At 42.6% G+C, this 25980-nt stretch overlaps 1 protein-coding gene and 1 pseudogene across 2 annotated transcripts in view; both read left to right on the forward strand.

Moving 5' to 3' along the window:
* Window positions 1-25980, forward strand: part of SPATA48 (spermatogenesis associated 48) — a 52822-nt gene that overhangs the window by 18418 nt on the left and 8424 nt on the right. For both annotated transcript variants that reach the window (XM_019451000.2, XM_019450999.2), the window contains exons 3-7: window positions 7100-7176; window positions 11963-12101; window positions 14256-14323; window positions 18028-18069; window positions 19289-19396. In XM_019451000.2, coding sequence (XP_019306545.2) covers window positions 7100-7176; window positions 11963-12101; window positions 14256-14323; window positions 18028-18069; window positions 19289-19396 — 434 coding nt within the window. The remainder of the gene's footprint in view (window positions 1-7099; window positions 7177-11962; window positions 12102-14255; window positions 14324-18027; window positions 18070-19288; window positions 19397-25980) is intronic.
* Window positions 4177-5198, forward strand: LOC109267867 (2-hydroxyacyl-CoA lyase 1-like; annotated as a pseudogene).

Consider the following 25980-nt stretch of genomic DNA (forward strand, 5'->3'; position numbering starts at 1 on the left):
TTAGCTTGGGGATGATAGCAGGCCGTTTAACACGCGTGTAACTGGCATTGCAGAAAAGAATGGAAAATGGGGGAAATATTTGGGCCAACAGTGGCCAGTGTTGTTCCTCATGATTTAAATCTATAGACCCAAGAAACTGAACAAGCGCCAAGCTGTAGAAAGATAAAGGACACTGTGCACCTAAGTTAAATTGCTGGAAAACGGGGATACAAAGGACATCTTGAAGCAGTTAGAGGAAAAAAATCCATTATACACAGAGGAGCACAGGTAAGAATGACAGCAGGCTCTTGTCCGAATCTGTACTCGCTAGAAGAAAATGGACACATGTTTGCAATGTCAAAAGAAGTTCATTAAGAACACATTTATCAGCAACAACAAATTTCAAAAAGGAAGGCAGAGTAGATATTTTCAGAAAAAGAAACCTGAGGCATCTACTGCCAACCGACCTAAGGAGGTTCTTCAGACAAAAGAATATAGTGTAGGTGGAAATTTGAGTTTGTTCAATGGAATGAAATTGAGGTCAAGAGACACGGTAAATGTGTGGTAAATAGAAAACTCTATTCTCCATTTTGAAATACTGCAAAATATCCTTTAATGTTTTTTTAAGTTTATTTTGAGCGCGCATGAGAGAGAGAGAACAAGCAAGGGAGGGACAGAGAGAAGGAGAGTGACAGAATCCCACTAACAGTACAGAGCCTGATGCGGGGCTCGAACTCACGAACTGTGAGATCATGGCCTGAGCTGAAGCCAAGAGTCGGACACTTACCGGACTGAGCCACCCAGGTGCCCCCAAAAATATCACCGAATGCTTAAAGCAACAACAGTCGCAATGTATTTGGGGCATACAGCACATGTAGAAGTCCATCATATAACAATAGCACCCGGGAGGTCAGGATGAAAATAGGCGTATGATATTGTAAGTTTTTACACTATTCATGAAGTGGTGTAATATTATACTTTAAACCCTAGAATTAAAGACATATAAAGTCTTAGAGTGACAGTAATAACAGAAGCCAATCAATCAATCATAGGCAATAAGCTAATAGGGGGAGACAAAATGAAATTCTACAAAGAAAAAAAAACCTCAAATAATACAAAAGAAAGTAACAGAAAAGGAAAAGGAGGAGATGAAACCAACAGTAAATAAAGCTATATTGAAACCAAATTATGTCAAATGTTATATTAGATAAATTTAATGTAAGGAAATAGAAAGTCAGACATTTTTATGTTGGATAAAAAAAAAATCAATACCCAACTATATGCTGACTACAAGAAAACCATGGTAAATAGAAATAGAAAGTCAGACATGTTTATGTTGGATAAAATAATCAATACCCAACTATATGCTGACTACAAGAAAACCACGGTAAATAGAAATAGATACGAGTGTGGGATGGGACAATATCTACCATGCGCGTTTTCTTACTAAGTTGTTTTGCGGTCTCAGTGCCATCCAAATCAATATCTTGTCTGTATCCACGTGGAGTTCGAGAAGTGCTTTATAAAAAGGATACAGAAAAGCAAAGGATCAGAAACGACCAAGACTGTTACTAACAAAAGGGAAAAAAAAATCAATACTCTCTCAGGATCAAAACTCTCAGCAAACTTGGAGACTTGGAGGGGACCTTCCTCAATCTGCGATAAAGCATCTGTGAAAGCCCTGAGGCTAAAGCAATGATGATGTAAGACTGAATGCTTTTCCCTTAATATCAGGAATAAGACAAAAGTGTCTGCTCTCACCACTATCATCTTCCATTTAGTGGAGGAGAGAGCTATTGCAGAAAAGCAAAAAACAAAACAAAAAAAGAAATAGAAATAAATCCATCTCTGGGTAGAGATGACATGATGGTATTTATTAAAAAATATCCTCAGAAATCTTCAAACCAACTGCTGGATGTAATCTTTAATTTCATGGGAGGCATAAGCTTATGGTTAATATGCAAAAGTCAATTGTAATGTTAAGTATCATAAGCAAACAACTGGAAAATGAAAGTTTAGAAGATTCCACTGACAATAGTACCAAAAACCGCATAGGATTTAATAAAACACGTGCATTTTTTCACTGAGAACTATAGTATGTTACTGGGTGACATAAATTAACGAAGACACAAATAAATGGAAAGTAAGCCAGGTTCATTGGCTGGAAGGCTTGTTAATTTATTAAAACTTCCCCGATTGATCTCTAGATTCAATGCAGACCCTATAAAAATCCTGAGAAGATGTTTTGTGGAAATTGACCAGACGGATTATAAAATTTCTATGACATGAAAAGCCTAAAATAGCTGAAACAATTTTGAATAAAAATGAAGTTGGAGGATTTGTGCTCTCTGATTTTAGGTTTGACTGTGAAGTTGAAATAATCAGCACCAACTGGCAAAGTGATTGGCAAACCCATCAATGGAAAACAGTGTCCAGAAACGGAGCCATCTACTACATTGTCATTTGATTTTTAAAGAATGTGTCAAGGAGGCCTGGGTGTCTCAGTTGGCTAAGCGTCGCACTCCTGATCTCAGCTCAGGTCTTAATGTCAAGACTATGAGTTCAAGCCCTGCGTTGGGCTCCACACTGTGGTGAAGGTTACTTAAAAAAAAAAAAAATGGTGATATACTAAACATTTCAACTGAAAGGCAGAGATGATCAGAATGGATTAAAAAAGCAAGACACAACTATATGCTATTTACAAGAGGTACGCTTTCAGTATGAAGATACAGATCAGCTGAAAGTAAGTGAATAGAAAGCATATTAGATGCATGTGATATATTCACTGTAATCATATGTGTAGCATAAAACAAATCTTCATATGTTTAAATGTATTGAAATAATTCTACTTGTGTTCTCAAACCACCACAGAGTTAAATTAAAAATAATTCACCATGAGATGTTCAGGAAAGCATCAAATGTTTTAAAATTAAACATCACAATTCTGACCTATCCATGGGCCAAAGAAAAAAATCACAAGAAAAATTAGAAAATGTTTTAAACTGAACAATGATGAAACTATAACATATTAAATCTTGTATGATGCAGTAAACACTGCTGAAAAGAACAATATTAGCCTTTTATCCTTATATTAGAAAACAAGGAGGTTCTGAAAATTAGTAATTAATAATTAAGACAAAAGAATTGTTAAATTAAACAAGAAGAAAGAGGGGAGCCTGGGTGTTTCAGTCAGCTGAACGTCTGACTTTGGCTCAGGTCATGATATCATGGTTTGTGAATTCGAGCCCCCTGTCGGACTCTGTGCTGACAGCTCGGAGCCTGGAGCCTGCTTCGGATTCTGTGTCTCCCTCTCTCTCTGCCCCTCCCCACCTTGTGCTCTCTCTCTCTCTCTCTCAAAAAAAAAAAGAAAAAAAACATTCTAAACAATTTTCTTAAAAAGGAAAGAGAATTAAAGAGTAGAGATCAGTGGAAAAGAGAAAAGCTACATGAGAGAAAACTTTAAACCAAAAGCTGTTTCTTTAGAAAGATCAAGGAAAGAGATCAATAAAAGACATTTTATTAGTACAATCAAGAAAAAGAGAGAGAACACATATTAGCAACATAGGAAATTAAAGAGTTTATTACTACTGATCCTGAAAGCAAAATAAGAAAATATCCTAAACTATATAGTTTGCCAATTCGTTTAGCATCTTAGGTTAAATGAACAAATTTCTTTACAAATACAACTTACCAAAATTGATACTAAATAAAATGGAACACCCCCGATTGATTATGAAATGAATGCCCCCGATTTATTAAAGGAATTTAATTTTTCTGATCAAAAATCTTCCCACACTGAAAACCCTAGAATCAGATGATTTCGTTGCTGAATTTTGTCCAACATCCTAGGAAGAAATCACATCAGTCTAATGTAAGTTATTTCAGAAAATAGAAGGCACACTTTCCAACTAGTTTTAGAGGTCTGACTTAACTAATATTTCTGAACCAGACAAAGACATTACAAAAATAAAAAAAGAGGAAATTACAGACTAATATTCTTCATGTACAGAGACACAAAAATTATTACCAAGCATTAACATATCAAAACCAGTGATATATAAAAAGGTCAGTATATTATGATCAAAGGAGGTTTATGTCAAGAATGAAAATATTTCCTTAACGTTCAAAACTCAATCAGTAATAATTCATCCTACTGGTAACCATCAGTATGTTCTCTATAGTTAAGAGTCTGTTTCTTGATTTGCCTCTTTTTTCCCCCCTTTGCTTGTTTGTTTTGCTTCTTAAATTCCACCTGTGAGTGAAATCACATGGTTGATATCTGTACAGAAGAATTGGGGGATAAGGTAAGGCCTGCTGTGACTTTGCTGGGAGTCACCAATGTTCACCAAACAGCTTTTAGAACCATTTGATAGAAACACCAGGGCAGTGTCTTCCAGAGAGCAAGTGGTGGAAAACTCTGGGAGGAAAAAAAAAAAAAAATGAAGAGCAGGGAAGATGCTTCCAAGAAATGTGTTAATGTAGGATGGAAGGAATCTGCCTGTCTTGTCTGATGGAGGAATATAGGGGGCTGCCTCCTCCATGCTGGGTATAACCTCCAACGGGCCAAAATAGCACAGGAATTAGCTTCTCCCAAATCCCTGCCTGTGGGTGATTACACAGCCTTCTCCCATGCGCAAGAACAGGTGCACAGAGACTGTTTTGTGGTACATGAAGGAGCAAATATAATGGACGCTGGACGCACTGTGCTTCCAAATGCCCTTCCTCGTCACAGGCTTGCTGCTGGCACCTTGGGAACGATGGGAGCCGGTTTGGGATTGGCCATTGCAGCCTCTACGTTGGCCAAGATAGAGCCCAGGGCAGTGGGTCTTCTGCGTGGAAGGAGACAGTGTATTGGGGTCTTCTGCACCGAAGTGGAAACCATCTGCAGGCACAACTTGCCATTCGTACCTTTGGTGGTGATTCACAATGGAATTTGTCAAAGTGTCGGCACGGACGCTTGGAACGAAATGTTAATATTTGGAGATGCTACTGCAGTGGCCCCTCCAGTCTGTCTTCTGCCAAACTCACATTATATGCGAGTTATAACTGTGTTTTTTAGAGGCAAAGAGTATCTTGTACAAGCGCCAGAAGAACTCCAAAATTCACTGAGCCAGAGCGTGGCAGACACAACTAAACCCTCTTCTATCAATATCATGACTAAGCCATGAGCCATATGGAAGGCCCAGGATTTTCACTGGCTGGCCCACTGTAATACATAAATAAAGATGCCAGAGAGTGGTCTTGAGGAGTTTTCTCTTTCTTCTAAGATGGAATTTTATTTTCCACAGCAAAATTACTAAAATATTAAAATTAAAAACAATTTCTAAATGAAAAAAATATATAGAGAGAATTCAGCCTAGCAACAGAACGATTACATGATTTCACTAGATGTAGCTTTTTAAAAAAATTTTTTTTAACGTTTATTTATTTTTGAGACACAGAGAGAGAGAGCATGAACAGGGGAGGGTCAGAGAAAGAGGGAGACATAGAATCTGAAACAGGCTCCAGGCTCCGAGCTGTCAGCACAGAGCCCAACGCGGGGCTCGAACCCACGGACCGCGAGATCATGACCTGAGCCAGAGTCGGGCGCTTAACCGACTGAGCCACCCAGGCGCGCCTCACTGGATGTAGCTTTAATGAAATTTAAAGAAATACAACAAACAGGTTTAAACAGAGACTAGAAATAGGGGAAGGAGGAAGTGTTGTGAACAGGAAAGTGGACAGTGGTAGCATGGAAGGTAAAGATGGCAGACAGAATGAGAAAGTCTAGTATTTGCCTGATGGGAACTTCTTAAGAAGAGAATAAAGAGAATCCATTGGCAACAATGGATTGGGTAACAATGGATTGGGTAACAATGGAGATTTGTCCAAATTGGGGGAAGTTATGTATTCTGAGGTTAAAGAAACATAACGAGTCTTTAGCCAGCTGAAAAAATATACCTTCTCCTAAACACATTTTCTCCGTGGGAAAATCAAGACGAATATCCTAAATATTGCCGGAGGGTGGGGACGGGGACGCAGAATACTTGCAGACAATTATACTCCGTGTACTTCCAAAGCAACAATAACCATCCAGAAGCCAATGAGGTGTAGGTAGTTTACCAAAGAATCATAGCCATTAAACTAGAATTCTAAACTCACCTGGAACAGTATTAAAAAGTGAGGATGAGTTAGTTAAGAAACAAAGCTAGAAGTTTGTATCCTTGAGAGAATTACTGAAAATTGAACTCCAGCCAAAGAGAGTGGAACCAGGAAAGAACAAATTGGGTACCAGAAGCAGAAGTAGACAAAGAACCACTGGTAAAATACTGTGGAAAATTTAAATGAATAGTAATACTTAAAGATTCTAATGACAATTACAATATAATAATAATATATTATATATTAAATTACATATATAATATATTATTAAAATATAATAATTATATTAGATAGTATATATAATATATATTATATAAAAATATATTATATAATATAATATATATTATATAGTTAAAATTAATATTAATAATTATAATAATCAACGAATTTCAATGAAATAAGACAAAAGGTAGGAAAGGGGAAGTGTATCAGAGCTAATGTCCTATTGTTAAAAGACAAGTCACACAAGACTTAAAAAAGTTTTTTTTAAATGTTTATTTTTGAGACAGACAGAGCATAAGTGGGGGAGGCACAGGGAGAGGGGGAGACACAGAATCCAAAGCAAGCTTTGGGCTCTAACTCATGAATTGTGGCATCATGACCAGAGCCGAAGTCAGACGCTTAACTGACTGAGCCACCCAGGCGCCCCTAGACTTTTTAAGATGTTTTATTTACATGGTGCTAAAAACATCATTTGCCAGCATTTAAAATTCAAGAGCTTTCTCATAAAAATGTGACTTTCCATTAACTTGAATGCACATGTTGTAAATTTTAGCTTAATCACTTAGGAGACCATACATAGAAAGTAAGTTTCCAACACAATTGAAGAAAGTAGGGAAGCATTAAGCCTGGTCTGTGGAAGGGGTGCTATGAAAGGAGAAAAATGGAGAACAAGGGAAAAAGAAAGCATGGTTGTAGAAAACATTAGCAATTCCCATGTGTATCTGATCTCCTTTCACTTATTATTCACAACTTCTAGGAGGATGGAGAATCACTTTTACAGCCAAACAGGAAATATAACGCGAAGGACTCATTTTACAAGTCCTCGACACAAAAGTAAGCATTTTTCCCAGTAGAGTTTTGATTTAAAAATGTATTTCTTCTGGGGCACCTGGGTGGCTCAGTCGGTTGAGTGCCTGACTCTTGATTTTGGCTCAGGTCATGATCCCAGGGTTGTAGGATCAAGCCCCGAGTCAGGCCCCGCGCTCAGCACAGAGCCTGCTTGGGATTCTCTCTTTCTCTCTCTCTCCCTGTGCCCCTCCCCCTACTCTCTCTCTCTAAAATAACAAAATTAAAATTAAAAATAAGGTATTTCTTTCATCTTTTGTGACACGTCCCCCTTTGTGTCCACAATGTCCTGGGTGCTGTGAGTAATTCAGAAAACATCAGACACAGATATTTACTCACACTGATGGCTGAAATAAAACAGGTCAAGGGAGAGTCTTAAAGAAAATCTACGGGTAATAGAAGCATAAAACCAAAACATAAAAGAAATGGTCAGTGAGAGGAGGAGATAAGAGTACAGCATCATAGAAAACAAGAGCAGAGAAAGCCTGAAGGGGTTCATTTACGCAGTCAGAAACCATATTCAGCTTTTGCGATGTGTCTGTGCCCTAGGCTGTGAGGCTCGTCAGGGAATAAGGCGGACGGAGATCTCTGCTCTCAAAGAGCCCTCATTCTAAAGGCAGACGGACAATAAGGACAGACATAACACATAAATAGCTCATATCCTAGAAGATGATGAGGCTGTGGAAACATAGAAGAGAAAAGGTAGAATGGGAAGAAGCATCTGGAGCGTCCTGTGTATGGACGGTAGGCTTCCGTAGTGAATAGGATGTGGGGAGGGGGGGCTCCTTAATTGATGGGGTTTGAGAGCAGCTCGGAAGACATAAGGGACTGACTTGCAGATGTCTGGAACGAGCATTTTCCAGGCAGAGGGAATATACAGCCGTTTGGAAAGCCTGTGTCGGAAGTGTGCATAGGGTCAGGGAAGAGAGGGGGGCTAGGGTACCTGGAACAGAGAGTAAGGGGGACATTAGGAAGAGAAGATGGCAAAAAGCAGGGAGTGCCCAGAAGCAGATGTCCAGGGGCATTTTTTTTTTAATTTTTAATGTTTTTATGTATTTTTGAGACAGAGAGAGACAGAACATGAGCAGCGGAGGGGCAGACACAGAATCCAAAGCAGGTTCCAGGCTCTGAGCTTTCAGCACAGAGCCTGACGCGGGGCTCGAACTCACAAACTGTGAGATCATGACCTGAGCTGAAGTCGGATGCTTAACTGACTGAGCCAGCCAGGGGCCCCGACATTTTAACCAACTGTAAACACCAGGGCTTTACCTGTGAGGGAAGTGAAGGTCTAGCAGAGAAGCGGCAAGATCAGACTTGCACAGGAAAGCAACATGGTGGCCGCTGTGTCCCCAGCCAACTGATTGGGTCAGGGAGAATTGGGAGGCATCCCTAGAGGTCAGGTAAGGGCGGCTCGTTGGGAAGGTGGTAGGAAGGTGTCAGCCATGGCTGGCTCCTGGATGTGTTTTAAAAGTAGAGCCGACACAATGTCCACATTGGAGGTCGTGAGTGTCAGGGAAATAGGAGTCAAGAACAATTCCAAGGCTTTGGGCTAAGCAGCCGGATGGACATGAGATTGATTGCCATTCCTTCAACACGGTTGGAAGCAGGGGAGCGGGTTCAGAGGGAAAGGTCAGAAGCGCATTTTAGAAGTGCTGAATATAAAGATGTTCATGAGACATCCAAGTGGCTAAGGCAAGTAGGCAGTGGGGTGTGTGGGTCTAGGGTTTGGGAGAAAGGTCCAAGCTAGAGAAATAAGTGTGTGTGTGTGTTGGGGCGGGGCGGGGGGGGGGGGTCATGGCCTAGAGACAGGTGTGAACTGGCAGGCACGCAAAGGGTGTAGGGAGTGAAACTGCAAATGGCCAAGTACGACGAGCACTGGGAAGGGGTGATTGCAATTGCCCAGTGGGCTTTTTGAAGTCAGCAGGGCCACAGAGAGTGGAGAACCGACAAGGATGTGTGTGCACCCAGCAAAGCACTCCACCCGCCTCCCCAACCCCTCCCTCCCGACGCTGTGCTGAACCCCACTGATGTGCTGCAGATTCCAGCTTCGTGGTTTTCTTTCCTACCGATGGCACACCCAGCACCCAACAGGCTCATGAAATATACATATGATCGGATATTTTCCCAGGCGGCTTATAAAAATATAAAGAGTATATAAGAAACGTGGGATCAAAATCAGAATCATGCTTTCTCTCTCTCTCTTTCTCTGCAACTCTTGCTAGCAGAAGAAAGCAGCATCGGGGTATTTGTTGACGAACATGATGCTATTTTGTTCATGAAAATGTCACTGAGTAGCCCTTCCTCTTGTGTGTTTTGTGCCTAAGAAATGTTCTGGGAGATACCCGTCCGTTGTGCAAGCTTGGGTTTCAATCATCTTTGCTTAGTTTGCATCGAGTTGAAAATGAACGCTTTGTAAAGAATGTTACCTCAAGCCCGTTTTGCGGCTGAGCTGGGGGGAAGAGAGGCAAATTCGATTTGAACATACACTTGCAGATTCAAAGGCAAAATCCTACTTTTTTTTTTTTTTCTGTGAACAGTGCCAGTTTTTAATTAGGGATGATTTTCGTTCTAACCCCTATTTCAGCCTACAACAGATAAATGAGTCAGCAAAATTGCTAACTCGTTGTTGGGATTAGGATGCCGCATTGTCTGAAGTCAGCGCCCCCTGGCCTGAATCGCTTGTGTAGACCATGGGTGTTACAAGTCTGTATGGCAAGTTTGCAACAAGATCACGTGCATTGTCTCCCCATTGTAAAACGACTTCAAAAAGTACGGGAACCTTCATTTCCGCACAGTTCTTTTCATTGGTATCTCGGCCACAGCTTCTTATTTTCCTTACAAAGAACGTTGTTCGTGTGTGAGCCTTCATTAATTCCAAGTGGTAAAAATATCTATCCTGTTAAAATAGGCTGGATCTTGGGGCACCTGGGTGGCTTGGTCGGTCAAGTGTCTGACTTCGGCTCAGGTCATGATCTCATGGTCCGTGCGTTTGAGCCCCGTGTCGGGCTCTGTGCTGACAGCTCAGAGCCCGGAGCTTGCTTCGGATTCTGTGTCTCCTCTCTCTCTGCCCCTCCCCCGTTCATTCTCTCTCTCTCTCTCTCAGCCTCCCAAAATTAAAATAAACGTTAAAAAAAAAATAGGCTGCATCTTTTTAGCAACTCATGAGAAAACAAATGACTGTACTAATTCGTATGACTGTTCTAATGAAGATGACCATACTAATTTATACTGTTTACCAAGCTGCGATGCTTTAAGAGCACTACTCAAAAAAGCCAAATAAACTTCATTGACATTGAAAAAAGAAGAAATACATGATATGGAGCTGGATTCCGGAACCATAGAGCAAGTTGAGAAAAGAGCTCTGGAGAAGATGTCGACAGCCTGGGGGCCGGTGGTGAGATCCCCAGTTCTACCTGCCATCTCTGGGGCTTTGGCAGCCTGCAGTCTTTTGGGCCCTCAATTTTCTCATCTTAAAAATGAAGGATTACAACTAAATGGCCTCTGATTTCCTCTCTGGCTTTTGATTTTATCCCCTATTGTATTTTTTTGAATGTTTATTTATTTTTGAGGGGGGCAGGTAGGGGCAGAGAGAGAGGGAGACACAGAATCCGAAGCAGGCTCCAGGCTCTGAGCTGTCAGCACAGAGCCTGACATGGGGCTTGAACCCATGAACTGTGAGATCATGACCTGAGCCGGAGTCAGACACTTAACCGACTGAGCCACCCAGGAGCCCCTGTATGTTGTTTCTTATCTGCTCTTTTATCCCAAGCACCTAGCACAGTGCTTGAAATATAGTAATTTCCAAATAAATATTTGTTTGGATTCTATTTCACTGCATCGGTCATGTATATCTGTCAAAAAGAGCAGAACTTTCAAAACTTGAAGTACCATCTAAAGATGGTACCTTTAGATCCAAATCCTACGTATACAATCCTCGCACTTACTAAGATGGCTGGACTCCTTGTACCATTGGTGTGGTGGGACAACGGGAACGTGGCTCACTCTTCAGAGGCAGATAATCTGCATTTGCATCCTGACGTCGAGCACCAGTAGCTGAGCGACCTTGAGCAAACAAATTCCATTCTCTAAGCCATCGTTTGTTTATTTGTTAATGGTCTTTCGGCTCTGCTGCGAAGGTCAAATGATTTTTCTTTTTTGTCAACTATAAGATGTATATAAATAGGTGCATTGGTTTTCCACTGATGTATAGCAGATGACCACACATAAATCAGCTTTAGACCATAAGACTGTGGTCAGAATGTAAGCGTGCCCCAACGGGGTTCAAGACTTGGGGTTTCTCAGGCTAGAATTGGAGAGTCAGAGGGGGCTGGATCCTTGTCTCCCAGGAGCACTGAGATTGTTGGCAGAATTCCATTCGTTCCAGCTGCTGGGCTCGTGAGATGTGTCTTCAAGGACAGCTGAAGAGTGTCTGATGTGTTCTTGTCTCTTTTTAGGAGGCACCTGTTTAGGTCAGACCTACTTAGGAAAGCCCACCTTTGGATTCACTCAAAGTCAACCAGTTAGGGGCCTTAATCACATGGGCACAATCCCTTTGCCATATAAAGTTGCCATACAAAGTATCGCAGGAGTGATCTCTTGTCATACTTACCCGCTCTGCCCACGCCAGACGGGAGGTAGTTATATATGATATGTACCCCTGGGGGGCAGGAATCTTGGGGGACACCTTAGAGTTACCTGCCTGCCATGAGACCACGATGACTCATACCAATTGCAATATGCATTTTTCATAAAATATCATTATTTAATTTCACAGAGCTTATGAAGTTGTTCCTTGGGATAAGATGCTACCACCAAAACTCGATCCAGAAGAAACAACGGTGGAAAAAGCTGCTGACCCGATTTCACAGTGCTTTACACGGAAAAGATATGAAGGGGTACCAGCAATAACCCAGGTCAGTGATCAGGGACCTTAATTGCACAGGCATCATTCCTTTTCCTATATATAAAGTTGCATTTTCGCAACCACGCATTTATTTCTAAGCTGAAGTCCAAAACTTTAATACTCATTCTATTGTAAGAAATATGGAAAGCACGCATAAATATGTACACTTATGGAACTGAGTTCCCTGTTTTGATATTTTAACATTGTCTATGTTGGACTTTTTTCTAAAGTTTATTTATTTTGAGAAAGAGAAAGAGCACACGGCACAAGCGAGGGAGGGGCAGAGAGAGAGAGAGAGAGAGAGAGAGAGAGAGAGAGAGAGAGAATCCCAAGCAGACTCCATGACAGTGCAGAGCCGGACACAGGGCTCGATCTCACGAACCGTGAGATCATGACCTCAGTCGAGATCAAGGACTTGGATGCTCAACCAACTGAGCCAACGCATCACTTTTATGAAGTGAAAGCCACACTCCTTGACAGGCCATGTCTCCATTTCTATTATTTGCCCCCACTCAGCCTCCCCTCTTCCCCCCCCGCCCCGCCCCCCGACATTGTGTTCCTCTTGCTTCTCCAGTCCCACCCCCACACCGCGCTCTACTGCGTCACTTTCTACGCGGAACCTCAGTGGAGTCCTCATGGGCCATGCTCTTCCTCAACACGCCATGTTGTTTTGCAAACAGGGCTCCATTGCCTTCAGTATTCCATTTTTTCCAGGCTAAATCCCGTGAATCTTTCAGGTGTTATCTTGGACCTCACTTTTACCTTTCCAACCCTGGATTAGATGTCCCTGCTCTGTGCCTGCAAAGCATCTAGCTCCTCCTTCCATTGACCTCTCTTCCTTTGGTTCTGTTCCTCACCCTGCAGAAGTCTGACAAGCACTGGGGCCACCTCTCATAATGTAGCTCTTTCCGATGTAAAATAGCATAGCACTAAAGAGGAAGATTATTCTATTGACATACGGTTCTAACCAGGGGCTCTTAAGAGGTTCATGAACCACAGGGTGAGAAGCCCACATTATTTTGAAAAACTTTTTTGGCTTTTATAGAGAAAAATGGCAGCGAGAGAGGAAAAACATGGCTACCATAATATAAAGTCTCGGCACGGGATTCGCACGTGCCTTGATTCTTACGGCTGTTTTTTTTTTTTTTGTTTTTGTTTTTTTAATATTTTTTTTTTCAACGTTTTTTATTTATTTTTGGGACAGAGAGAGACACAGCATGAGCGGGGGAGGGGCAGAGAGAGAGGGAGACACAGAATCGGAAACAGGCTCCAGGCTCCGAGCCATCAGCCCAGAGCCTGACGCGGGGCTCGAACTCACGGACTCACGGACCGCAAGATCGTGACCTGGCTGAAGTCGGACGCTTAACCGACTGCGCCACCCAGGCGCCCCTCTTACGGCTGTTTTTAAGAATCTCTCACCTACTTTAAAATATTTTTACATCTTTTGAAAATTGGTCACTTTTTCAACGTATCTTTGGCATTTAATTAATCATACCAGGATCGGAAGTTCTCCCCGGCAAGATGAGGTTCAAAGCTCAGGGTCTGGGCAGGACTGAAAAGGGGAGACCAGCCTGGGGCTGCAGAGAGTGAACCTAGGTGGATCCAAGTGAAACATAATCTCTGGGATGAAAACAAAAATGAGACCTTTTCTGGGGCACATGGGTGGCTTGGTTGGTTAAACATCCGACTCTGGCTCAGGTCACGATCTCACAGTTTGGGGGTTCGAGCCCCCCCATCGGGCTCTGTGCTGACAGCTCGGAGCCTGGAGCCTGGAGCCTGCTTCAGATTCTGTGTCTCTCTCTCTCTCTCTCTCTGCCCCCTCCCCACTCATGCTCTATCTCTCTCTCTTTCAAAAATAAATTAAAATGTCAAAAACAAAAAAATGAGACCTTTGTCAGGACTTTAATCCAAAGGAGTTGGATGAGGCAGATTCCAGCTGTGGAAAAACAAACCAGGAAACTGTGGGTCTGAGAGCAGAGCAGAGACCAGAGGGGCTCTGGGGCAAACCCCCAAAGTGTTAAGGATGCTTGGGGAGTGCGTTCTGTTGGGAGCCTGGGGCTTACCATTGATGCGCTGGGGACTGTTAAGAGTGCTGGAGATTATATACGAGAATTTACGGTAACTTGTTCATTAACTATGTCCTTCATTTTGATGCCCATTTTAGATGGTTGGTGGACTCTGGGACAGATTTCAAACAAGATCTTTCTTGGTACCCATCAAGCCAGTGACTTTGTAAGTTTTATCTCCTCATGATCTCGTTACTAAATTTTTCACTAAAACATCTTTGTCATTAATATATCTGGTGCTCCATGGGGCGCCTGGGTGGCTCAGTCGGTTGAGCGTCCGACTTCGGCTCAGGTCTTGATCTTGTGGTCTGCGAGTTCGAGCCCCGTGTTGGGCTCTGTGCTGACAGCTCAGAGCCTGGAGCCTGCTTCAGATTCTGTGTCTTCCTCTCTCTCTGCCCCTCCTCTGATCATGCTCTGTCTCTTTCTGTCTCAAAAATAAATAAACATTTAAAAAAATTAAAAAAAAATATGTCTGGTGCTCCAGCCCACGGGTGAGAGAGGGGCTGAGGGGCATATCCTCTGGAGAATATTCCAGAGACCTCAGACTTCCATCTCTGGGACAGGAAAGAGAACCCAAATCTGTCTCAGTTGCTCAGCGATACCTGTCTGCCTTTTCTTACACCTCCTTAAAATTTAGACTATGAAATATACCACAACTATTTAAAAATAAATTGTCCTTTAAAAATGAATTTTTATATCAGTAAAAAAAAAAAAGATGAGGTGAAAATGTGCCAAATTATAATCGAGTTGAACTGCCACGTCTACTGTTACAAATAGTGACAATATTGAGAAAAATGTTGTCTTGTCAGCAAACTTAGATTTTGCCGAGCCGTATTCTAAAAATAATGTGTAATTTTCTTGATAAGGATCGTTTAAAATATGTTTTGCCAATGTGTAAAACATCCCAATATAAAAAATAAATTCCAGTGTATATGTTGAACGGCAGTCATTTTTTTAAAAAAGAGTATGACACTCAAAAAATATAAGACTCTCGAAAACAAAGCAAGCTGATGTTGCTGGTGATCATATTCAAATATCTTTTAAAAGAATAAAGATGGAAGGCATTGGTACCCGTTCTTACATTACATGAGCTCTAACAAAAATACCTTATTAGCATCTTATTTACATCATGTGGTGAAATGGCAGATCACTCACGCAGATGATAAAAATTTGTATTCCGGTTTGTATGAATCATTGCATTTTTTAAATAAGAAACCATCCGATGAATGAAAAGCTTTATGTCTTAGTCGGTAGGCCACATCTCTGAACTTTCAAGAATGCCGCTCATCCTGCAACCTTCGTCTATGCAAAGGTTGCACTGAGGGTCCCACACTAAAACCTGTATGGGAATGTTTCTGCGGCTATGCTCATAGTGCCAAAACCTAGAAACAACAAAGGTATCTTTCAACAGGCCAGTGGAAAAGTATACACTGGATAAACATATACATGAGTATACAACCAATATTTTAATGTTTATTTGTTCTTAATAGAGAGAGAGTTATAAGACAGAGACAGAGCACAAGCAAGGGAGGGCCAGAGAGAGGGAGACACAGAATCTGAACGAGGCTCCAGGCTCCGAGCTGTCGGCACAGAGCCCGACGTCGGGCTCGAACTCATGGACCAAGAGATCATGACCTGAGTTGAACTCAACCGACTGAGCCACCCAGGCGCCCCGGTGTGTGTGAATCTTAAATGCATTTTGCTCAGTGAAAATAGCCACACTGAGAAGGTCACATATTGTATGACTCCATTTATATGACATTTAGAAAAGGCAAAACCACAGGAAGGGGATAGAAAAATGGCGGCCAGGAGTTGGGAAGGGGGAAAGGGATGTGCATGGAGAGCCTATAAGGGGAACATTTAGGGTCATGAACTGTTCTGTATGGTTCTGTGATGGTGGCCACATGACTCTTGTGTTTGTGAAACCCAGAGAACTAACCACCACAAAGAACAAAGTTTACTGAAGGCAACGTGAACTAAGTACGTACATGGAAACACTGATACGTATCTACATACATTCCTGCCCAGGGTGCTGGGGGAATCCAGGATGGAATGCAGATTGTGACAAATGAATCTGTGCTACAAATAAATGACATGACTACACTTGAGTGGATGGGGGCAAAACTGGGTGGTCTTAAAAAAGGCTGGGCCCTAGTAAATTTGGAAATAGTATTTTGACCGAAAAATGTAAGGCTAAAGACAAAAGGAATGCATGGCATATAAGCGCTATACTCCAGGTGGTACGTGTGTACCCGCAGGGTGTGTTCCCGCAGGGAAGTGGGTTGGTGATTCTCATACTTCTGACATATAGGGTTGAACAAAATGAAACTTTTGGTGGGTAACAGGAGGCAATTTTCACGCTGTCAGGAGGAAATACGGGTAAGTAGGGGAGAAAGGCTAAGAGATGATCAGGACGTATCCTGTGAACTCACGTTTACTTTAACACAGATAGCAGATACAGAAATAGACATAAATATGCGGGTATACACAGACTCCTACACATCCACCCATCCCTAGCTCTGTCCGCTCAGAGGACCTGGGAGCAGGGACACCCCAGCAGCCACAACCATATCTAGCACCCACATGCTGGCTTTGAATCACCATTCTCCGATCAAAGAAATTGTGAGACCCTTGGAGAAATGGCTGATTCTGGGGTGGGTGTGGGGAAAATACAAAACAGACCTGGAGTTCCTTGTGAGGCTGTAAATAACGGGGATCTTGTGCAAGTCACTGAACTCCGTGCTATGGCCGTTTCATCTCCACCATGGAGGATTAGACTGGATGGTCAGTAGGATCCACTCAACGTGAAGATTCTGTGTCTCAGCAAACCAGGGGCTTTGCCAAATATTGCCCCACCAATCACTAAGGAGGTGTGCAGCAAAAGGGAAACCTAGGGGGCGCCTGGGTGGCTCAGTCGGTTAAGCGGTTAAGTGTCTGACTCTTGATCTCAGCTCAGGCATTGATCTCAGGGTCATGAGCTGAAGCCCCATGTTGGGCTCTGTGCTAAGCGTGAAGCCTCCTTAAAAAATAGGGGGTGGGGGTAACCCAAGAGGGGAGCCTCTGAAATAGGGCTAAAGAGAGCAACCAAAGGGGCGCCTGGGTGGCTCAGTCGGTTGGGCGTCCGACTTCGGCTCAGGTCATGATCTCACGGTTCGTGGGTTCAAGCCCCGCGTCGGGCTCTGTGCTGACAGCTCAGAGCCTGGAGCCTGCTTCGGATTCTGTGTCTCCCTCTCTCTCTGCTCCTCCCCTGCTCACATGTTGTCTCTCTCTCTCAAAAATAAAGATTGAAAAAAATTAAAAAAAAAAAAAAAGAGAGCAAGCAAAGACATGTGTGTCCATGACACTTGGAGTCAGTTTATCCTGCTTTGGCTTTTCACTTAAAACTACATCTTTAAATCACCTCTGTTTACCATTGCAAACTTTTCTGTTATTATTTTATTTTATTTTATTTTATTTTATTTTATTTTATCTTATTTTATGTTATTTTATTTTATGTTATTTTATTTTATTTTATTTTAAGTTTATTTATTTACTTTGAAAGAGAGAGAGAGAGAGAGAGAGAGCTAGGGAGGGGCCGAGAGGGAGAGAGAGAATCCCAAGCAGACTCCACACTGCCAACACAGAACCCAACATGGGGTTTGAACTCACAACTGTGGAATCATGACTTGAGCCAAAATCCCGAGTCGGATGCTTACCTGACTGAGCCGCCCAGGTGCCCCTACATTACAAACTTTTAGAGGTTAATTCCCAGGAGGTATCTCCAAAGAGATTAAATCCCAGGAGGTATCAATAAGAGAAATACTGTAACCCTTGGATGCTTATTAAGTGAACATCACTAATTCCATTGTGCACATTTTCTCTTTCTCTAAGTGTGAGCCCAAGTTCCAGAAGCAAATACATCCCTCTTTATACGTAAGTGATACCGTTTCTTAATGTTTTAAAAATTACTAGATTTACATCTAAATTGTAATTGCTTTCAGCTCAGTCATGTCTGTAATTTATTGTTTAAGACAATTTATACTTTCGAACAGAGTTCTAACGTTTTGCCAGCCCAGAGCCTGCTTAATGTCAGGACTTTCATCACAGATTTGTTAAAGATTATGATAAAAGAAAGAAAGGGGGAGCGGCATTTTTTCTGTTTCCCCAAATTGGTTATTTTATGAAGTAAAATACCCTGGATGCTCCTAATATTGGGTGTTGTCAACCAGAAAGGCTTTTATACTCGATGCGGAAGATACGACGTGCTCCCTAACACTAAGTACGGGAAAATGTGTCTCCTTTTTCTTCTGAGTTTAAATGTGGCTCTCCATGGAGAAGTCGCAAGACTTCTCACCGTGTCCTCACAGTAGTAGGGCTGTGTGGGCCCCCTAATCCCACTCCCGATGGCTTCGCCCTCGTGACCTGAGCTCCTCACACCTCCTGCTCCCGTCACCTTTGGACATTAGGATTTCAACACAGGAATACAGGAGGAGCATAAACCTTCAGGTCATGGTGCCTTGGAACAGAGTAAATCCAAGAAAATGGAGGTCCTGGGCCTTTAATCTTTGCCCTTGCTGCTGCCATTACTGTTGCCTCTTCTGCCCTACGATGGAGCTGACTACTCTTTCCAACTAGTGGCCCCAGCAATGGGACAAGGACACTACGCCCTCTGGCTGACAGCACCTCCGCCTTGTCTCAGGGCCCTGAAGGCACATGGCTGGGCGCCCCGGATTCCCGGGCACCTGCCCAGGTTCCCATCTCCAACAGGAGCCCGGTTGGTTCTGGCGGATGCCGGTCCCTGCCTTGCCCCCTGGGGCCAGCCTCTGGTGAAGGAGCCTCCCTGGGCTGCACAAACAGCTTCTTTCTTTGCACAAGAACACAACCCACCTGTTCCTCTCACTCTGGCCCAAACTTCAGATCACGAGAGCCTGGCAGGTGTTACTCTGTAAAAGAGGAAATCTCTTTTCTTAGTTTTTTAAGGCAAATTGTTCTATCATCATGGTTATTATTATTATTGTTGCTGTTGTTGTTGTTTCAGTTTTTCACCGATTTTAGCAAATAAGATTCCCTTTGAATGTTAGGGCACTGTTTACCTCTTCTTCTGTTTTTCTTATGAAGAAACACACGTTTTCTTTTCTTGTCACGCAAACAGGGGTTGTGTGCAGTCTACAAATGCCGATGATGTTGACAACCCCTTTGGAGACATCACATCTCTCGCCAAGCCTCGGGGCTCCAGGATTCTTTATACAAACACAAGTCGGTGAGTTCCACTTGTAATTACTCCCCTTATAGTGCCATTTGGGGTGAAACATGGTGATGGGCTTTATCATAAATGAGGGAATACAAGATGGCCTGCCATCGAATGTAGTTTAAGAAGAAAGACGCCTGCTGTCCCAAAAGAAACACAGCTCCCCACAAATGAGATCATAATTCTGTGCACTGACGGACCGGGGCGCCTTGATGCACAATAATGTAATATATCTAATATTCCATGTTTTGCATGCATGTAAAAAATATATTCACATAGCTATAAAGACATTTCATATATTATAAAATTTAAATATTTTATAAATATAAATTTTATATATTTTATATATTTTAAATATTTTGTATATTTAAAATTTATATATTTCATAATATATAAAATATTATATATGGTATAAGTATATTATATCATCTATATTTTATAATCTACAAATAATATATACAACAATTTATTTTTCTATATAATATACTTATATAATATATAACTTATAACATGTAATATATATTATATATAAAAATTTAATTTGATATGATATAATATAATTTAAAAGTGATAATGTATAACTTATAATTTACGATATACAATATATTATACATAAGGATATAACATAAAGTTATAATATATAACTCATAATTTATAATATATTATATATTAAATTTATAAGATGACATATAACTTTATATATAAAACATATATCATATTATATAATATATTGTACATAGTATATATCTTATATAAAATAAATACAAAATATATTTAATATATAATATATAACTACATTTAATGTATACTATTTTAAGCTATATATATAATATGTTTATGTATAATCTATATATATCTATATATAGATATATATACATATATATTTGCTTTCACCAATGGGAATATGGGGGCTCAGAGGTCAGTCACTTCCCTAGGACTCACCAGATACAGCTGAAAGTTGAAATCCTGTGCTCTTTTCATGAGCCACTGAGTTGCTGACTGACATGGATATTATCCCAGCAGTTTCTTTGGGGAGAGACAGACAAACTTGCAGATTTCATGCAAAGCCAAAGTGTGAACTACGACAGTATTTTCAATGTTAATTGATTCCTTGTTTGTTTTTTAAACATCAGTTGCGCCCATGAGACAAACAAGTTGCATTTCGCACCAGCTGTCCTTGGAACTTACTCTGTTGCCGGTTAAATTTAAGCAATGCCATCTCCCACAATGGTCTTAAATTTCCCTGTTACCTTTTCGGACTATGTAAAGTTTTTGACCACTTGGGCAAACTATGAAGTATGTTTCGAATCTAACTTTGGTGTTAAAATATAGTTGTGTAACTTATCTCACTTAACTCTCTACATAACACACCCAAAGGAAAAAGCAAGAGAGCCTGTAAAATGCTCCAGGCACTGTGTTAAGAACTGTGGTTAACATAAAGATACAAAAGACAAAGACTTGGCCCTCACGTAGCTTAAGAATCTGAAGGGCAGATAAACGCTGTACACAAATAATTACGATAAAAAGCAGGATGAAAGAACTCCCCCCAAAAGTTAGCTTAGCGTTTTCGAAGCTCAGTAGCACAGAGAGCTCACTTTCACTCGTGAGACACACTGGATGCGTGTGACGTCTGAGCTGAGTCTTGAGGAAGGATCAGTTGGTGTGATTCTTCCATAAATTTTGCAAGGGAGTTACTGCTATTAAACAGAGTAATTCTAAAGATTTTAAAAGGATATGAGGATGGAACCACCTTAAAAATATCCTACAGGTCTAAAGGTCTAAAGATTTATTTTGTTTTTTTCTTTTGAAATGTGCCTTTAAATTTTGCAACATTTTATGAGACATGCTGGCCAAAGAATCCAAACATACTCTCTTGGGTCATTCCTCCAAGAGAATGAAGAGGGGTTTGGCAAGCATTGTAAGAATTTGATGTAAAACATCCTATTTAGCCTGAATAACTTTGGGCCGGTCTACCTCGGCTTGCTGTGGATTTCTGTTTCTGAGGAAGTGAAATTATGCGTGGCTCCCGGAAAAGAAATTGAAGACGTTGGTTGCACTTGTCCGATTTGGCCACTAGAGGGCCACCAGGCTCGCAAAGTTTGTTTCGAATCCGGTTTCCATGTTTAAGGTCCTCTTAACCTTTTAACACAAAGAAATGGTTTTCACTTTTATTATGAAATATTAATAGATACATAAATATGTAGTGTCATAGGTAACATATAAAGTGAAATAACAAATAAAAGTCTGTGTTTTCCTGCCTCGCTAAAGAAATAGTATTTGACTATTTTAGTACTTTACTAATGTCTTCTAAGCCATGTGTGGGTGCCTCCCAGCCTCACCACCCAGATCCCGCTTCCCAACCCAGAAGCCACGAGTCTTTGTGCTTTTCCTTACTTTGTTTTGTAGTTTTACTACATACATGTAGATGTCTAAACAAAATATATTTTTTTAAGTTTTATTTATTTATTTTGAGAGAGAGAGAGAGACCCCATGCAAGGGAGGGGCAGAAAGAAGGAGATGGAGAATCCCACTGTCAGCACGGATCCCGACACGGGGCTCGAACTCATGAACCCTGAGATCATGACCTAAGCCAAGATCAAGAGTCAGATACCTAACCGACTGAGCCACCCAGGTGCCCCATAAAACATTTTGTTGATGTTACGATACCGCATTGAGCCGAAAGGCAATTCAATATGATGCCATTTGCATAAAATCCAAAACCCAGAATCACATAAACTTAATAACTTTGTGCTAAGGAGAGGATATGGAAGTGCCGTCCTATTCAAAAGCAAGTATCACTCTTCCTTTACTTTCTCATCATGAACTTTCTTAAAGAAAAATGTCTTCCTGATATTATTTTTAGGATTCTCCCCACAATTCATGATACTTAGTCATGGTGGAAATATGAAACCACGTTTCAGACAGTCAAGGCCACCTACTCCTAGTTCAGGTGGTTCCATTGCTGGCATCACCGATCTCCCAGAAAAGAGCAAAGGTTTGTCAAACTTCCCTCATTAATTGATTTTGTTTCCTGGCTACCAAGCCGTCTGACATGGCCGGGGTTTTCAAATTGCTGGTGATTGTACTCATCGTTAAAAAAAAAAAAAAAAAAAAGAAAAGAAAAAAAGCTTAAAAGCTATTGTAGAACCAGATCTGATCATTACAGAAAAAAAAAAAATACAGAAAAATTAGTGATGATAAAAAATAGGACCAAACTGTCTTACAAAAGCATACTCGAAGCACATAACTATCAGCATGCTATGGAACAGCCTGTGCGAAGCCAGGATCCAAAATCCAAAACCCTGCCCTTTCCTGAGAAAATGGAGAGAGCGGCTGGAAATGGGTTTGCAGTGGACCAGCTGTTGGAGCTCCTGGGGTACCCTGTCCTGCATCTCACCTGGTCCAGCCCCTTGTCTTACCAACAAGGAAACTGAGGCGCAGGGGAGGAGACATGCATGCCCTGGTGGGAGAGCCCACTGGAGACGAGCTGGCCATGAACCCGTGCCTTCCGCCCCCACACCTGATGCTTTCCGGACACCGCTGGCCTGTTTTCCTAAAGCAGCCAGGCACCCCCCACCGCCCCCCGACTGGGCTGTCTTCCACTAGGCTGTAATCCTTCATTTCAGAACTTTGCAGGGTTTCACATTTACTGTGCCTTCACCCAATCATCCCTGCGATGAAGCCTTTGCAAATAACGAGCACTTGTCCAAAATGGATCCCCAGGCAGGTGCTGGCCAAGGTCTGACATGGAAGAGGGTGTGTGTATGGGGGGGGGGGGTGCCTTCCTGCCCGTTGCTGTGGCGTGTGGCACCTTTAACAAACAAAAAACCCCCAAAGCCTTACCACAATCCAGGTTAGAGAATGGGGCTATGAATAGTAGTTCCTTACGCTGGCCAGCCGACACTTCTGCCTTTTCGGAGGGCTTTCCCGTCTACGCTCTCATTTGATTTTCAAACTAGTGTGGGGAGGCCAGAGGTGTGCCAACAGGTTCTCTCCCCATTTCACAGATGAGGAGGCCGAGGCCTGAGTGCAGGATGTGAAAAAGCCACAGGTCAGTCATCTCGGGAGGGGCCAAGAGCAGATCCTTCTCACCCCCCACCCCCCCGGGGCGAGCTCCGGGGGCGGGGGGGGGGGGGGCCTTCTTCCCACAAGGACACGCCCTCTGCCTCCGGGGAAGTAGCGGTTCCGGGGCTCCAGCCTGTGGACAAACGAAGCCTTCCGGCTGTTTCTGTGTCTGCTTCCATTTGGAGAGATTCGAAGACCAGAGAAAGAACAAGTATAGGCACTTGACGAGGATAATGATAAACCTACAGTTGCTGAACAGATCTTGGGGCCATGACGTGTTACGCTCTGAGAAACACGGCCCCGTGACCAAAATGATCCTGGTCCTTCAGCCGCCTTCTCTCAGCCCTCCCTGAGGGCCCAGCCTTGACCCTGCCCAGCCTCTGCCCCTCCTGCTGCACCGTGCCCCGCCCCCTACAGGGGGGCTACAGTCCCCTGACCACAGCGCAGTGTGGCTCAGAGAGCTTCAGTTCAGTGGTCCAAGGTCACATGGCTGGGAGGGGCGGCCCTGAAGTTCACGGCCAGCCTCTCTGACCTCTGACCCTGTGCTGCCTTCTGTCTCCCTCTCACACGAACCCCCACCCCCGCCTTACTTTTCATCGGTGGTCTTTGCCCCACTCGGGTTTTTCCAACCTCTACATGTGCATTAAAAGTGTTCTCATTGATGCGAAAGCCATCAGGAATGGGCTTGGTTGATTTCTGCCTGGATGTGTGCCTGATACAGAACGGCTCTCAGGGCAAGATTGTCGGATCAATTTGAACTTGAACGTGCACCCACACCCTGAATAAATGCCCAGCAGCGGAAGGAAGCTGAGCTGTCCCGCCTGGGCTGGGGGCCCTGGGTGTGAGGGCACAGGGGCATCTCCCAGCAATCTGTCCGGGGCTCCTGGGTCCAGCTGGTTCTGCCACCTGCTACGACCCGGGACTTAGACTTTCTCTAAAACCTCACTTTCAGCATCCATACGTTAGGCATGATCCTTAGGATCCACAACGCAGGGTCTGGCGAGAATTAAGTCCGTTTGCACAAGCATTTAAAACAGTGGCTGGGACACAGCGCGCGCTCACAGGGCTTTGGTCCTGTCTGTGGACGGGGAAGAAGCTGTCTGCGTGCTGAAATCCCAACCCACATACACCCTGCCTGTGTGCCACATACAACACGCTGTCCCTGCGTTTTCTTTATTTCCTGTTTAACTTTTAATTACGCACCATCTGTGCTTTCTTTTCTAAGAGGCTCACTAAATTCCTTATGTTCTAAAATCATTTAATTTGTATTTTATCATGCCAGGTTGAGCCAAAGCAGTTAGTTGCAAACTTAGGCAATAATTTCTTCACATGTGCCCGTTAATGGACAAAATCCAAGCTTATTCCGGGGTACGGAAGAAGGTGTTTAAAGGACCAGAAGTTGTGGAGAAAGATAAAAAAATGAAGACTTCTCTTATTTTTATTCTTTTTTGATTTTTTTAAATGTTTATTTAGTTTTAAGAACGAGAGAGAGAGAGACAGAGCACAAGGCGGGAGGGGCAGAGAGAGAGGGAGACACAGAATCCGAAGCAGGCTCCAGGCTCCGAGCCGTCAGCACAGGGCCCGACGCGGGGCTCGAATTCACGAACTGTGAGATCATGACCTGAGCCCCCCAGGCGCCCCTCTACTTCTCTTATTTTTTTTTTTTTTTAATTTTTTTTTTTTCAACGTTTTTTATTTATTTTTGGGACAGAGAGAGACAGAGCATGAACGGGGAGGGGCAGAGAGAGAGGGAGACACAGAATCGGAAACAGGCTCCAGGCTCCGAGCCATCAGCCCGGAGCCCGACGCGGGGCTCGAACTCACGGACCGCGAGATCGTGACCTGGCTGAAGTCGGACGCTTAACCGACTGCGCCACCCAGGCGCCCCATACTTCTCTTATTTTTAAATGAGTTCCTGCTTTTCTCTGCTTTCCCTAAGTGGCAGAAGGGGGTCTTTGAACGTGGAACCAACCCAGAAGTCCACGCGAAAGCCTGCATAGTGTAGCACCTTGAATAGATGTCTCCTGCCCCTAGAAAATCATGTCACCTGTCAGCAGCAGGGCCGGGTCCCCCGGAGGCGACTCTATTCTTGCCAGAAGGTCAACATGTGGCACTCAAGGTGGGAAAAAAGTCCCCTTGTGATATCCCTGAAAAGGGGCAATTTGAGCAGATTTAGAAGCAGAGTGAGTGAGGACTTTCGTTTTCAAATATTTGGCAGTGTATTGAGCAGCTGAATTCTTTTCTTAAGCCTAAGCGGCTTCTCTTTAATTTAGCCTCCTGGCTCATGGTTTGTTGTTATTGGATGTGATGTAACGTAACATTATGTCATTATTATAATGTAATGTCTAATACCACTTGGCGTCAATAACCCGTGCGCCACAAGGCACGTATAGCTGTATGATGTTTTCTATCAAGTTCTTCTTTCGATTGACAAAACCGTTCCCTTCCATCTTTGACTTCTTAACTGCTCTAATGGAAGGGCTATGACTTTAGAGGCATTTCAATTCTGCAGGTGTTTTTAGGGGCAGTGG

Source organism: Panthera pardus, unplaced genomic scaffold (genome assembly GCF_024362965.1).
Source record: "Panthera pardus isolate Hobbes unplaced genomic scaffold, ASM2436296v1 HiC_scaffold_8, whole genome shotgun sequence".
Classification (NCBI taxonomy): domain Eukaryota; kingdom Metazoa; phylum Chordata; class Mammalia; order Carnivora; family Felidae; genus Panthera; species Panthera pardus.